Here is a 15,493-nt window from a genome sequence, read left to right as displayed (position 1 = left end):
TGGTTTTGCACGATAAAGTTCAGCCTTTTCTTTTTCTTTATTCAACAAGAATTTAAGCATAAAAGGCATACATCATACGACATAAACTTGTGACATAAACTTGATAGGCTGGAATGATGGCTTAAAACCCAAACAAGTTATTTAAGGGAAAGAGATCAGACTTTTGTTGATTCCCAATTTGGAAATAGTCACTAATTCTCTTTCAATTATCTCCATACTCTCCCATTCCCTTTCTTTTTTTTTAAGATTTTAGTTGAGAGAGAGAGCACGAGTGGGGCTAGGGGCAGAGAGAGAGGGAGAAGCAGATTCCCCACTGAACAGGGAGCCCGATGCGGGGCTCAATCCCAGGACCCCGGGATCATGACCTGAGCTGAAGGCAGACGCTTAACAGACTAAGCCACCCAGGTGCCCCTCTCCCATTCCATTTCTGTTATTTAATAACTTCATACCTGCTTTCTCTATTCACCCTGGAGAGTGGCCAGGAGAATTCTTTCTTACTTTCACTTTATTTTTATCATTTCCCCCAAACATACTTCTTTGTCTAAAGCTTATCTTTCTCTTGATGTCATTGTATTCCTGGCTGGCTTTTTATTTGGCCAGAGTGATGGGGGTGAATGGTGAGGAAGTCCTCAGGTTGTCTCTCATCTTTTGCCTACAAAATGGAAGTATGTGTGTATGTGTAGTGGGGAAGTTGATAGAGTGGGAAGGTTGGTCTTCCAATTGTGGACCATATATAGTCCTTGGTTCCCTTAGTCTATATCACCTTTTCCATATCTTCGTCCTGAGAGTCAAAAGCCTCCCAGGACCCACTTCTATTTTCAGGTGATTAAAGGATGGCTTATATTATTTTTCTCTTGTTTTCACAACTGTCCTCAATGAGGACAAATACCTATGTTCAGGACTCATTGATGTCCTTAACATAGAACTTCACTGACTTTGTAGACCCTGTCTCATCTCCCAACTTTTTACTTGCATGACCATTCATGATTGCATGGCCCTCTTCACTTTTGTAAGGTCTTGTATTTGGAGGTCTTCTCTGACAGTATCTCATTTTATACATTCCCACTTCATTTTCCACTTTCTGACTTGCGGGCTCTTTAACTGCTTGGTCCAAACCAATTCTGTTGGCTCATCTTATGACTGTTGGCTGCCTGCTTATTGTGACTATAAGGACAGCTGTCTCATGAAAACCTAGGTGTCCACATCTCTTTAATTTCTGCCAAAGATTCCAAACCAGTGCCCAAGGTTATATCACTCTGGTTTCAGAATCAATGAGGGACAGGGAAGAAATAACTAATACTTTGAGCATCTAATATCTGTCAGACATTGTGATAAGCACTGTAAACACATCCAATTTAATTGACATAACAGCCCTGTAAAATGTAAATATCAATCACCCTGTATGACAGAAATGGAGGCTGAGAAACATGAGGTAACATGTCCTCAAATACGGCTAGGTAAGTGGCCAAACTAAGATTTAAACCCAAGTTTATCCAAAACCAATGTCCTATTTTGATGCAATATAATTTATTTTTTGATGCAGTAAAATTTATTCTTTTTTTTTTTTAAAGATTTTATTTATTTATTTGACACAGAGAGAGACACAGCGAGAGAAGGAACACAAGCAGGGGGAGTGGGAGAGGGAGAAGGAGGCTTCCTGCCAGAAAGGGAGCCCGATGATGCGGGGCTCGATCCCAGGACCCTGGGATCATGACCTGAGCCGAAGGCAGACGCTTAACCACTGAGCCACCCAGGCGCCCAGTAAAATTTATTCTTAAAATTTTTTATTTTTGTAACCAATGTCACACATGCACATGGTTTTCACAGGATGGTTGTTATGAGAAACTTGTTCCTCCAGTCTCCAGTTCCTCTTCCCCGGTGGCAAGATTTTCAGCTTTCAGCTGATTCTTTTGTATTCACTTCTGTATCTCTTGTAATGTGCTGTAATATGCTTGTGTTGCTACTACTTTAATTCTCAGTTTTAGGCATTATCCACTGGCTCCCCATCTTGGAAGATGTGAATTTATCCCCCCTTTCCCCTCCCCTCAGCACCCAATGTATACACGCAAACTTCTTTATTTTTCCACCTTCCGATACAGTTGATAGCATAATATTGATTAGGTTAAAGCAATTAGCTGAGGCAATTTAGCCCCAACTTTCATTTTCCCTTGGGAGCTAATTCCTTTAAAAAACAAAAACAAAACAAAACAAAAACACAAAAACTTAATTCTAGTATGGTTAACATACAGTGGGGGGCTAATTTTTTTTTTTTTTTTTAGATTTTATTTATTTATTTGACAGAGAGAGACACAGCGAGAGAGGGAACACAAGCAGGGGGAGTGGGAGAGAGAGAAGCAGGCTTCCCGCGGAGCAGGGAGCCCGATGCGGGGCTCGATGCGGGGCTGGATCCCAGGACCCTGGGATCATGACCTGAGCCGAAGGCAGACGCTTAACAACTGAGCCACCCAGGCGCCCCTGGTGGGGGCTAATTCTTGTCAAGGCTTTTCATTTGCTGATTTTATATATAATTGTCACTAATCCAACCCCACACTTTCTACTGAATATTTAAATTGGGGTTTGTCAACTGTGGGCTTCCCTGTAGGGTGATCTGATTGCTCCATTTTGTTCAGATTCTCTAGGCTTTTCCCTTTGCCTGACTGGAGGGTAAATGCCTGTCGGTCAACCTCCTGAGGTTTGTGAGTCTCAGTGTCCAGTGCATATGTTCATTTAATCCCTCTCCTTTCAGGATGATACCCCTATTCTCAACTTGGTCTGGTGCCCATCAGTCCAGAGGCCTCTATTTTACCCTTTCCAGAGAATAAGCTCCATTCATCTACTAGGGGCAGGAAGGGAAGTGGCTTGGTTCTGTAGAATAGGGGAGGAAAAGAAGGGGGTTTAAGTGCCTTTAAGAAAAAGCTTTACTGAAATACAATTCATATGCTATAAAATTCACCCTCTTAAAGTATACACACCAGTGCTTTTTCGTATATTCACAAAGTTGTGCAACTATCACCAGTATGTAATTTTAGAATATTTCATTACCCTGAAAGAAACTCTGTACCCCTTAGTAGTCCTTTCTACCTTCCCCCCACCTCCTTCCAGCCCTTAGCAACCACTAATCTCCTTTCTGTGTGTCTCTTTGTCTCTTTTTTCCCCTCTCTTTTGGCCTCTTGTAGACATTGCATGTAAATGGAATCATAAAATATGTGGTCTTTTGTGACTGGCTTTTCTTCACTGAGCATTATGTTTTCAAAGTTTATTTATGTTGTAAGACATATCAGTACTTCATTCCTTTATATTGCCATTTATGGATATACCATGTTTTGTTTGGTCTTTTTCTCAGTTGACATTTGAGTTCCCACTTTTGGCTATTATGGATAATGTTGCTATGAATAATCGTGTACAGGTTTTTGTGGGGACATATATTTTCATTTTTCTTAGGTGTATGGTAACTTTAGGCTTAATTTTTGGAGGAGCTATCAAACATTTTTCCAAAGCAACTACACCGTTGTACATATACTTAGGAGTAAAATTGCTGGGTCATACAGTAACTTTATGTTTAACATTTTGAGAAACTACCAAACTTTTCCAAAACGGCTGTACCATTTTTCAATCCCACCAACAATGTATGAGGGCTCCAATTTTTCCATTTCTAACACTTGCGTATTTTAGCCATCATAGTGGTTTATGAAATTGTGTCTCATTATGCTTTTTGATTTGCATTTCTGTAATGACTAATGATACTGAACATTTTTTTCATGTACATATTGGCCATATATTCTTTGGAGAAATGTCTATTCAAATCCTTTGCCCATTTAAAAATTGGTTTATTTGTTTTCTCATTTTTGATTTGTAAGAGTTTCTTGTATATTTGGGATACTGTCTCCTGTGAGAGACTTGATTTGCAAATATTTTCTCCCAAACTGTGGGTTGTCTTTTAATTTTTTGTGTGTGTCTTTTAATTTTCTTGATGGTGTTCTTTGAAGAGCAAAAGTTTTTCATTTTGGGGCACCTCGGTGGCTCAGTTGGTTGAGCATCCTACTCTTGGTTTCTGCTAAGGTCATGATCTCAGGGTGGTGAAACTGAGCCCTTTTTTGGGCTCTGTGCTGGGTGTGGAGTCTGCTTGAGATTCTTTCCCCCTTCCTCTCCCTTCCCTCTGCTCCTTGCCTGCTCTTGTGCATGCGTTCTCTCTCATAAATAAACAAACAAATACATAAATAAAATCTTTAAAAAAAAGTCTTGCATTTTGATGAAATCTTACCTATTTTTTCTTTTTGTTGCTTATGCTTTTGGTATCATATTTGGGAAACAATTGCCTAATCCAAGGTTTTAAAGTTATAGTCCAGTATTTTCTTCTAAGAGTTTTATAGTTTTAGCTCTTACATTTAGATCTATGATCCATTTTGAGTTAATTTTTGTGTATGATGTAAGGTAGGAGTCCAACTTACTGTTTTTCATGTGGATATCCAAAGTTTTTGCAGAAACATTTGTTAAAAAGATTTTTCTTTCCCCTATTGAACTGTCTTGGCACTTCGGTTGAAAATCAATTGACCATAAATGTAAGGGTTTATTTCCGGACTCTAAATTTGATTTCATTTATCTATATGTCTATCCTTTTGCAGTACCACACTGATTTTGTTACTAGATCCCCAGCACCAGGTTCTTGAGTCTCAATGTCACAGAAATGAACACTCTAATAAAACAGGCAGAGTTTATTAGAGATAGCTTGTACACAAGGGAGCCAACAAGAAGAGGAATCCTGCTCCCCAACGGGGTAATGTGCAAGGCTTATAAAGGCAGTTTTCCAACGGGTGAGAGGCTGGGAGTGGGGAAGTGTCCTTCAGTCCCACGGTCATTATCTTGTGGTCGTTACTTTTTAGTGGACAGAAGACAATCACAAGATGCCTTTCTTCATGGTCAATGTTCTTTAGGGCTCCTGGAAAATAAAAATACTTGTGCAAGCAGGCTTTAAATTGTTACTTCTAATTTTGATCAGACAACCATTACTCCCTAACAGCTGTTATCTCTCATTTGTTCTCTTTCCCAGAAGGAGGTATTTGTCTCCAAGGGAATGGAAACTTTTAACTCTTGCCTCATACCAGTAGCTTTACAGGACTTAAGTCCCTCTTGCTTTCCCTATACCATTTCGATTTGATGACTATAACTTTGTTAAGTTTTGAAATTAACTGCTTCATAAACAGACTTCCAATCACTCTTTGTTGGTCTCCTCCATTTACTCCCACTTCTAGAGGTGTTTGAGCCTTTAGGGGATTCTACAATGTAAACTGAGTTGTTTCTTAGTCTTTGATAGCTTAAAGTTTAGTGTTCTCCTGTCTGCAAAGTCTGATCACTCTTCATCTCCTTTCAGCTTTGAATTTTCTGTTGCTGTTGTTTCTTGACTTTATGCTATTCTTTTGTGCCTTAAAAAGGAAAGGAAATCTTATACCATTGCTCCAGTTGGATTTCTGGAAGGGGCAGAAGTAGTTAAATCTACATTCTTCCTTAGGAAGAGTCTTTTGGTATCTTATATAGATGATCTAGACCGGTGGCCTGCACTTCAGCACCCACATTCTTTTTTTTTTTTTTTTTTCACGTAAATAAAGTCAGTTTGAGTTTTTTTTTTTTAAAGATTTTATTTATTTATTCATGAGAGACAGAGAGAGAGAGGCAGAGGGAGAAGCAGGCTCCCAAGGAGCAGGGAGCCCGATGTGGGACTCGATCCCAGGACCCCGGGATCATGACCTGAGCCGAAGGCAGACGCTTAACCATCTGAGCCACCCAGGTGCCCAGTCTTTTTAACTCCTGTAATCTGGGTTTTATGTTCTCTCTTTTGCTAAAACTACTCTTTAAGGTCACCAACAACAGTTTCATAGCCAAATCTAATGGTCTTCCTCTCGTCCTCATTTCATTCCTCTACTCTATTGTATTTGAAACTATTGACCACAAGTCTTTCTTATCTCTTTCCTAAGCCTTCATGTTTCACCTCCTTTAGTCATCTTGTCACCTGATGACTTCTCTTTTCCCTCTACCTTTAATTGTGAGCATCTTCCATGGTTTAATTCCTGGGTTCTCTTGGTTTTTATATATTTATTCTTAATTTTTTAAATTGTAAAATACAGATAAAATTTACCATCTTAACCATTTTTAAATGTATGGTTCAGTAGTGTTGAGATATATATATATAGTGCACATTGTTGTGCAACCAATCTCCAGAACTTTCTATCTTATAAAACTGAAAGTCTATACCCCATTGTCCCTCTGTACCCCATTGTCTTTCACCCTCAGCCCTTGGTAACCACCATTCTACTTGAGATTGATTACTCATATAAGTGGAATCATACAGTATTTGTCTTTTTGTGACTGGCTTATTTCACTTAGCATTATATCCTCAAGGTTCATCCATGTTGTAGCATGTGTCAGAATTTCCTTTTTTAAGGCTGAATAATATTCCATTGTATGGGTATACCAAATTTTGCTTATCCACGCATCCATCAATGGATCCTTGGATTGCTTCAATCTTTTGGCTATTGTGAATCATGCCACTATGAACATGGGTATACAAGTATCTCTTTGAGACCCTGCTTTGGTGATTTTATATATATATCCATTCAGAAGTGGGATTGCTAGATTATATGGTGATTCTGTTTTCACCTTTTTGAGGAACTGCCATAGTACTTTCCATGGCTGTTGTAGCAGTTTACATTTTCCCCAACAGTGTACAAGGGTTTCAGTCTTTTCTTCCTCTTTTTTTTTTTTTAAGATTTTATTTATTAGAGAGAGAGAGCACAAGTAGGCAGAGAGGCAGGCAAGGGAGAGGGAGAAGCAGGCTCTCCATTGAGCAGGGAGCCCAACGTGGGACTCGATCCCAGGACTCTGGGATCATGACCTGAGCTGAAGGCAGCCGCTTAACCGACTGAGCCACCCAGGCGCCCCTCCTCTTTATTTTTTTAATTTGTCAGCTAACGGTCTCTGAATTACTTTAAAATTTCTATTCCCAGCTATAATCTATTTCCCAAAATCCAGTCCCACATTTATAATTGTATGCTATTTAAAGTCACTTGATAGGGGTTTGGGGGATGGGGTAATTGGGTGGTGGGCATTAAGGAGGGCGCATGATGTAATGAGCACTGGGTGTTATATGTAACAGATGAATCACTGAACTCTACCTCTGAAACTAATAATACGTTATATGTTAATTGATTGAATGTAAATAAAATTAAATTTAAAAAGGAAATACATAGAAAAGAAATACACGACACAACACTTATCACAATAGCTGAAAATAAAAAAATGCTTATTTCGCTCAATCAGAGAAAGACATGTATCGTATGATCTCACTGATATGAGGAATTCTAATCTCAGGAAACAAACTGAGGGTTGCTGGAGTGGTGGGAGGTGGGAGGGATGGGGTGGCTAAGTGATAGACATTGGGGAGGGTATATGCTATGGTGAGCGCTGTGAATTGTGTAAGACTGTTGAATCACAGACCTGTACCTCTGAAACAAATAATACATTATATGTTAAAAAAAAAAGAAGATAGCAGGAAGGGAAAAATGAAGGGGGGGAATCGGAGCAGGGAGACGAACCATGAGAGACTATGGACTCTGAGAAACAAACTGAGGGTTCTAGAGGGGAGAGGGGTGGGGGGATGGGTCAGCCTGGTGATGGGTATTAAAGAGGGCACGTACTGAATGAAGCACTGGGTGGGTTATACGCAAACAATGAATCATGGAACACTACATCAAAAACTAATGATGTAATGTATGGTGATTAACATAACATAATAAAATTTAAAAAAGAAAAAAATTAAAAATGCATCGATCAAAAAAAATTTTTTAAAAAGTCTCTTGATAGTACTGCAGTCAACTCAAATTCCCTGTCCCTTAAATTCCTCTTTTATTCCAAAACTTATTCCTTCTTTGGAAACAGTGGAATTGCTATGGGAGCTTGATAGTTTAATTTTTTTCATATATATGACTTTGCCTTCTTTTTTCGGAGTAATATTCAGTGAGCCTCCAAATCCTTGTTGATTCTCATTTTGACATTCCTTTTTCTATTTATAACTGCCACCACCTAGTTCAAACTTCTATCATTTTTCCTCCAACTTGTTGTCTTGCCTAGACTAAATCCTACTAAGGTATCACTTTCATAGGCTATAGTCCCAATACAAAAATGATAAATGCTTGCTCTTCAAATACAATTTTTTCAATCCTGACATTTAAATTTCTGTATTCTGTATAAAATCAGTCTTTATCCTATCTTTCAAATTTTATATTTGTCTTCTGGAAAGTTATCTTCTCTTGGCTTTTCTTTTCCTATCTCTCTGAACTTTTTTCTTTCTTGTTTTCCTTTTTTGGACTTATTTTAAATTGCTTCTTAAATTTGGTCAGGATTCTGTTCTTGGCTCTCTTCTCAGACAACATATTCTCCATGAGTGAAAGTATAGTCACAAAAATTCAATTATTTGACAATGCCTCAACCTGTATATCCAACTTAGGTCTCATTTCTGCATTAAAATCCATATATCTAGGAGCGCCTGGGTGGCTCAGTCGGTTAAGCGGCTGCCTTCGGCTCAGGTCATGATCCCAGGGTCCTGGGATCGAGCCCCACGTTGGGCTCCCTGCTCAGCGGAGAGCCTGCTTCTCCCTCTCCCTCTGCCTGCTGCTCTGCCTACTTGTGCTCTCTCTGTGTCAAATAAATAAATAAAATCTTTAAAAAAAAAAACAAAACCCATATATCTAAGGGCGCCTGGGTGGCTCAGTCGTTAAGCGTCTGCCTTTCGGCTCAGATCATGATCCCAGGGTCCTGGGATCAAGCCCCACATCGAGCTCCCTGCTCAGCGGGAAGCCTGCTTCTCCCTCTCCCACTCTCCCTGCTTGTGTTCCCTCTCTCTCTGTGTCTCTCTCTGTCAAATAAATAAAATCTTAAAAAAAAAAAAAACACCCATATATCTAAGTGCTTATTGGACATCTTCACTTGGCCATTCACATGCGATCTGTAGAAAATCTAACTTTTAGGAATTTTCTTGCTAGTATGTATGCGTGGTCTAGTTTAATGTATGACACCTATCATTTACCCAGTCCCACAAGTCAGAAACTTGGAAGTTGTTCTGGCACTTTTTTTTTCCTACTCCCACATCCAAGTAGAGATATCCTATGGATTTTACCCCTTAATATCTCTTTTTTCCATGGCATCCTTACTGCTGTTGCCTTAATCCAGGTCATCATCTCCTGGTTACACTGTTTCGAGTCCTAAGTGGTGTATGCCTTCAGTCTCGAAGTCCTCCTCCAAGCTACTGCTTTTCCAAAATACCAATGGGGTTATGCTATCAACTTGCATAAAGCCCTTCTAATTGTTCTCTCTCACCCTCAGCATAAGGTGATAAAGCACAAAGCCCACTGGATGCCATTCAAGGTTTAACAGGATTTGACCCTGCTTTCCTCCTCAGCCTTCTCTCTCACTGGGCACACTTGCCCCAAACCCATACTCCAGCATTGCTGAACAACAGTTCTCTGTATATTTTTTTATATTCTACCTAGAATAACCTTCTTTCTGTCTCCCTTTTCACTTTGATTAACAAACACAAACACTTTTTTGGAAGCTTTTAAACTTTTATTTATTTAATTTTTAAAGAGATTTTATTTATTTGAGAGAGAGAGACAGCAAGAGAGTACGAGTGGGGGGGCGGGGAGAGGGAGAAGCAGGCTCCCCACTGAAGAGGGAGCCCAATGTGGGGCTCGATCCCAGAACCCTGGGACCCTGGGACCATGACTGAGCCGGAAGGCAGATGCTTAGCTGACTGAGCCACCCAGGCACCCCTTAAAATTTTGTTTTTAAATTAGTGTGCAGTAAAATCAATTTGTTGTGCAGTTCTGTGAATTTTGACACAGATAGATTAGTGTAACCACCACCGCCATAATCAGGATATAAAATATTACCCTTCAAACTCCCTCTTGCTATCCCTTTGGAGTCACACCCTCCCCCACCCATAAACCCTGGCAGCCACTGATTAGTTCTCCATCACTATTGTTTTATCTTTTTGAGAATATCCTATAAATGTACATGACCTTTTAAGCCTGGCTTCTTTCACTTGGCATAATGCCTTTGAGATTCATTTAGGTTGTGTATATTAATAGTTGGTTCCTTTTTATTGCTAAGTAGTATCCCATTTTGTGAATAGCCCACAGTTTGTGTATCCATTCACCCGCTGAAGGACATTTGGGCTGTTTACAGTATTTGACCTTATGAACCTGAGTACAGGTTTTTTTGTTTTTTGTTTTTTTTTAATATAAGCTCATTTCTCTAGAGTAAATACCCAGAACAAACTCACTTTTAAATATTCAGCTCAGGCAATGCCTCCTAGAAGCCTCTCCTGACTCTCGTAAGGTAGCATTGAGCACCCCCCTGTCTCTTGTGCTTCTAATGTCTTCTGCAGATAAGTCAATATATTTTGTTTCATTTGTTTATTTGCATGTATGCTTCTTGCATCCTGTCTGTGATTTCCTTGAGGAGAGGCACTGTATCTCATTCATCTTTGCATCGTCAGGACTCAGTTTCAATGCCTAACACAAAGTGACCAGTTAACAAAGTTTATGTTGAATTACACATCATCCTAAGCCCTATTCTAGCTGAAATTATCTGTGTGTGGTCTCTTGAGCCTACTTATGTTTCCTTCTTTGGAATACTTAAGAGACTGTAGAATGTAATAGCTGAGAGCATGGAGTTTAGAGCCAGACTGCCTGAATTTAAATCCTGCCTCTTTAATTGCCTAAATCCTTTGGCAAGTTACCTAAATTCTTTGTGCCTTTATATGTAAAATGAAAATAATAGTTACTGCCTTGCAAGTGTTGTTGTGATGATCAATCACATTTTTGTGATTGATCACAAAATTTTCTTAGGATAGAGATTGGCAAATACTAAGCACTCAGTAATATTAGTTATTGTTACAATTACTTCAATCAATGTATTTATTTATTTATTTTTAAAGATTTTATTTATTTATTTGACAGAGAAAGACACAGCGAGAGAGGGAACACAAACGGGGAGTGGGAGAGGGAGAAGCAGACTCCCTGCCGAGCAGGGAGCCTGATGCGGGACTCGATCCCGGGACTCCAGGATCATGACCTCAGCCGAAGGCAGTTGCCCAACCAACTGAGCCACCCAGGCGCCCTGTATTTATTTTTTTAATAGAAAGAAATAGCATGGTTTTACTAAGTGTCTGAGTACAGTGTTGGACAATCTTAAAATCCTATATTTTAAACCTCAATCAATGTATTTAAACTTTACCTTTCTGGAGGCAACGGCCTGGCTCAGTCCAAATAGCATGTGACTCTTGATCTTGGAGATGTAAGTTCGAGCCCCAAGTTGGATGTAGAGATTACTTAAAAATAAAATCTTAAAAAAAAACCCTTCACCTTCCTATTAGTTCGTCAGAGCTGATTTTTAGAGGAAATTCGTGCCAAATAATATTTCCAAAATTAAGTCAAGTAATAATTATGTCCCCCAAGATTCCAGGAACAATATCTGGTTAACATTAAGTCATCCATTTTGGTTTTGAAAGTTTTTCATCTTGTTTTCTGTACAGAGAAGCAGTGTCAGCCCCAGGTTTTGTTTAGTTTTGCAGTCAAACACATTGGTCAAGAGTCTTCCATCCTTTAGGAGATTGGTAATATTTTCCTGTGACATGGGGAATTTTATCACTTACTAAAGTTTTGAATAGTAAAGGCTTCAACTGATCTATGCATTTCAAATTGTTGGGTTTGATCTAGTTACAAGTGGAGAGGAAAAATTCAGTAACCATCAATAGCATCAAAAGAATGGTATATAGGCATTTAGTTTCCTTTTCCTTCCCATACAGTGAGGAAGATTCTAGGGTTAGTGTCTCAACTATATTTATATTATGTAAGGCTAAATCAAAGCCTCACATTTCCTTTACAATACTGTTGCCTGAACATCACCACAGAGCGGCATCACAGGATTGGGAAGTAGTGCTTTTCATGAAGTCACCACACACATACAATCATAACACATCAGAGCAGAAAACACTTATTAACACAAAACAAAATGGCTTAAGGATTCAGCAACACTGATCTTTCTAATTTTCCTCCTTTAGGAAGAAAGCACAAAACCTTTGAACTCATAGTCACCTAAAGGCTGAGGTTAGCTTGCCAGGAGCAGGTTTGAGAGATGAGCTAATATCAGGGGACAGATGTTTTCTTTTACATGTAACACCCCATTATGTATTGTTCTCCACCACCCACGCCCAAACGTCTATTCGACCTATGAAACAGACTGCACCAGAAGCACAGATAACCCCAGGTTTCAGGTCTGTAATCTGATCGTGGCCATCGGCAGCCAGAAATGAGTTTCTTTCTAATCAGCTTTCCATCAGTCCCCAGTCACTCATATAAAGGAGCCTGGGGAGAGGACGATTCTCATTGCTCTTTCTTCAGCACCAGGGTTCTGGACAGAGCCTGGAGCGGGCTGCTATTCCTACACCCCTTCCTCTCTCAGTCTCCACCAGCCCTGCTACTGCCCCTTTAGTCCCCCCTGCTGCAGAGAAAGAAAATTACATCGGGATCCATGCAGCCGGCAATGATGATGTTTTCCAGTAAATACTGGGCAAGGAGAGGATTTTCTCTGGATTCAGCGGTGCCCGAAGAGCATCAGCTCCTTGGCAGCTTAACAGTGAGTACTGAGTGGCTGGCACTCTAGAGGAGTGCTTTCTAGGGTAGCGATCGTCTTAGTCTTGCCATGTGGACACCTGATGTAGAGTAAGCACACACACCTCAACTCCTTCCTCTAGCGTCTGAATACCCTGCCTCCCTCCTGTCTGCCTTCAGTCTTCCTTCTCTCTCCATAAAGTGGGTGTCCTGATCCCTGTGTTCTAAACTTCCTTTCCTCAAAGTTTGTAAGTAGAAAGTAAAAAAGTTCCTATCCACCAAGAGCGAGAGGTTGTATGAACCAATGTCTTATATCTACAACCAAAAAAAGTGAGTAGGATTTCGAAAGGCCACTTATTATGAGTAGGAACAGGGAGAAGAAATTAAATAGATTTCTTTGGTTCCCGCAAGACAATTTTGTCTCCTATAGCCCTTCCCATCTACAGAGCTTGTTCTTTAAACACAGAAGTAAGGTTTTTATTCTTGCCTAGAAGTGTTGATTATTGGGATAAAATAAAGATCGGTTCCTTTCAAAAGTTTTCCTGCTTTCCTCATTACTCCATTTTTCATTTTAATTGACGAAATGAAAGCAATATGCCACTTATTTCAGTATTTAAGGCAGTTTTTGTATTTAAATATTAACAGGAAAAAAGTTAACATTTTGCAGGATTTTAGATCCTAATTTGAGGTCATAGTGATGGGATTTAATAAAAAAGACAGTGAACAACAACAACAAAAAGTATTCAGATTCCTAGTCATTAAAAATATTAAATGCTATTTCATTGCTGTAGCGGAGTTTATCAAACCAATTACAATTCAGTCTGTATCATAGAAAATTCTGTTTTAATAGCATAGCTCCAAACATGTGCCAGAAGGTTATATTGTACTGGTGTATTATTACTGCTAGAAATGTTGAAAAGTAATCAGGGCATGTTTTGTAGAACCGTTTAAATCAGTTTGCAGAAATGAGACCAGAAATGTAAATAGATTTTTTTAACATCCAAACATCATGAATATGTGGATGAGATATTACATTGAGGAATTCTGAAGTCATAATGAACTGCTAGAAGGAAAACAAAGAACTCAGAGTTATGGTTAATGTATGACCCTTTCATATAAAAAAGCCTACTTAAATATCTAAGAGCTGTGTGTTATGTGGTGGGAAGAGGACAGATGTTGAGAGTGCGGAGACATTTGAGCTTTTAATGACTAAACATACTGTCAAATGCCAATGTCTGCATACACTTCTCTCCTTCAAGTCATAACTAATCAAATATTCATTTCCGTGATATAAAACTCTAGTGAATGAGGCAATGGGAAAATGTGACACACATGAAAAGAAAGGCAGTGGGGAAATCAGAGGAAGACAGTGGCAAGTCCCTATTCACCGGGTTCCGTATCACATGTACTTTTCTCAGTTTCCTGAGGAAGTGATAGACCGGTCCAACTGCACTGTACTACTATTAGCCAGGGAGAAACGTCTCTGTTTGCCCGAGTCTTCGTTTGCATATAAAGAACACAAAAAAGTACACCCTAACGTCACTTTGTCTTTTAACTGAAAGTTTCCAGCTTTTTTATTTGGTATTTCGGACAGTGGGATCCAAGTTTCTGAAATCTGCTGTTTTTGTCTTTAACCAATAGGACTAAGAGTCATCACTTAGTTCTGTATTATAATAACTTGAGTAGCTAATGAAGTGTTAATCCTTTATAGTTTCTCAGATTTTACTCTTTGCTTCTAATGGTTAGCTAGGTTTTTTTTTCTCTTTCTCTCTTTTCCTTCCTTCCTTCCTTCCTTCCTTCCTTCCTTCCTTCCTTCCTTCCTTCCTTCCTTCCTTCCTTCCTTCCTTCCTTCTCTTTCTCTCTTTCTCCCCTTTTCCCTTCCTCCCTTCCTTCTTTTTTCTTTTATTTGTGGCTGGATTTTAACAGCCACTTTTCAGGAATCCTCTGCTGACACAGATGGCCTTAATTGAATATGCTTCCCTGTGTTGAACTTCTGCAGATAGATTCACACTGACAATGTGGATCTAATTGCAGAAAGTGAGGTTGTCAATTTTAGGGCGCGTCCTGACATATTTCAGAATGAAATGAATATTTTGTTTTTAAGATTAAATGGAAACTATAATTATTGTTGTGAAATATATGTTTGGTCTTATTTTTGTCATGTTAGTTATTAATATAGTTTCCATATTATGCAACCAGGCTAACAGACCAAATTTCATGCTGTAAAATAAACCTAGAAAGTAAAGCAGGAAGTGTCATATATGAGACTTTATACTTTATGATGGTCAGATTTTTGTTGCTATTAAATAAGGTGAAGCAAATCTGATCCCCCTTTAATTTCAACCACCGGCTATCTTAGAGCACTGGAAAATAGTGTCCCAGAGTAAATTAGACTGGTATTTATGATCGAAAGTTATGAGTGATGTGGCAACTTCTCTTTGAGTTTATATGATTGCTGACGCTTCTAGCATATGAATGGAATATCTGACCAAAAATCTAGTTATGAGAACTCTGGGATCCTAACCAATGTTTTTGTGTGTGTGTTTCTACCTTCTTGAAGTTAAGTAAAGCTAACTCTGGCAAAAAGGATGATAAAAAAAGCAGCAAGGGAAACAGCAGAAGTGAAACCAGTCCCGAAGGCGGCAAAACAGCTGTGGTATTCTCACTGAAAAATGAAGTTGGCGGATTGGTAAAAGTGTTGAACCTCTTCCAGGTGAATGTAAACATCATTACCTAACCTTAAAAGTGACTGTGTGCCCAATGACAAACCCGTCCTCTGCTGTGAAACGTTACTGAGTCCATTTCCGGGTAATGTGTTCAAAGGTTCAAAG

General features: G+C 39.2%; 1 protein-coding gene across 1 annotated transcript in view; it reads left to right on the top strand.

The window, feature by feature from the left end:
• Positions 1–11,165: 11,165 nt before the first annotated feature.
• Positions 11,166–15,493, top strand: part of TPH2 (tryptophan hydroxylase 2) — a 92,668-nt gene continuing 88,340 nt past the window's right edge. The window contains exons 1-2 of the mRNA XM_045867362.2: positions 11,166–12,687; positions 15,223–15,375. Coding sequence (XP_045723318.1) covers positions 12,583–12,687; positions 15,223–15,375 — 258 coding nt within the window. The 5' untranslated portion in view covers positions 11,166–12,582. The remainder of the gene's footprint in view (positions 12,688–15,222; positions 15,376–15,493) is intronic.

The sequence above is a fragment of the Mirounga angustirostris genome, unplaced genomic scaffold, assembly GCF_029215605.1.
Source record: "Mirounga angustirostris isolate CCGP_5_RB_7025 unplaced genomic scaffold, mMirAng1.0.hap1 SCAF_5, whole genome shotgun sequence".
Lineage (NCBI taxonomy): Eukaryota > Metazoa > Chordata > Mammalia > Carnivora > Phocidae > Mirounga > Mirounga angustirostris.
This window is presented reverse-complemented; position numbering and strand designations above follow the sequence as displayed.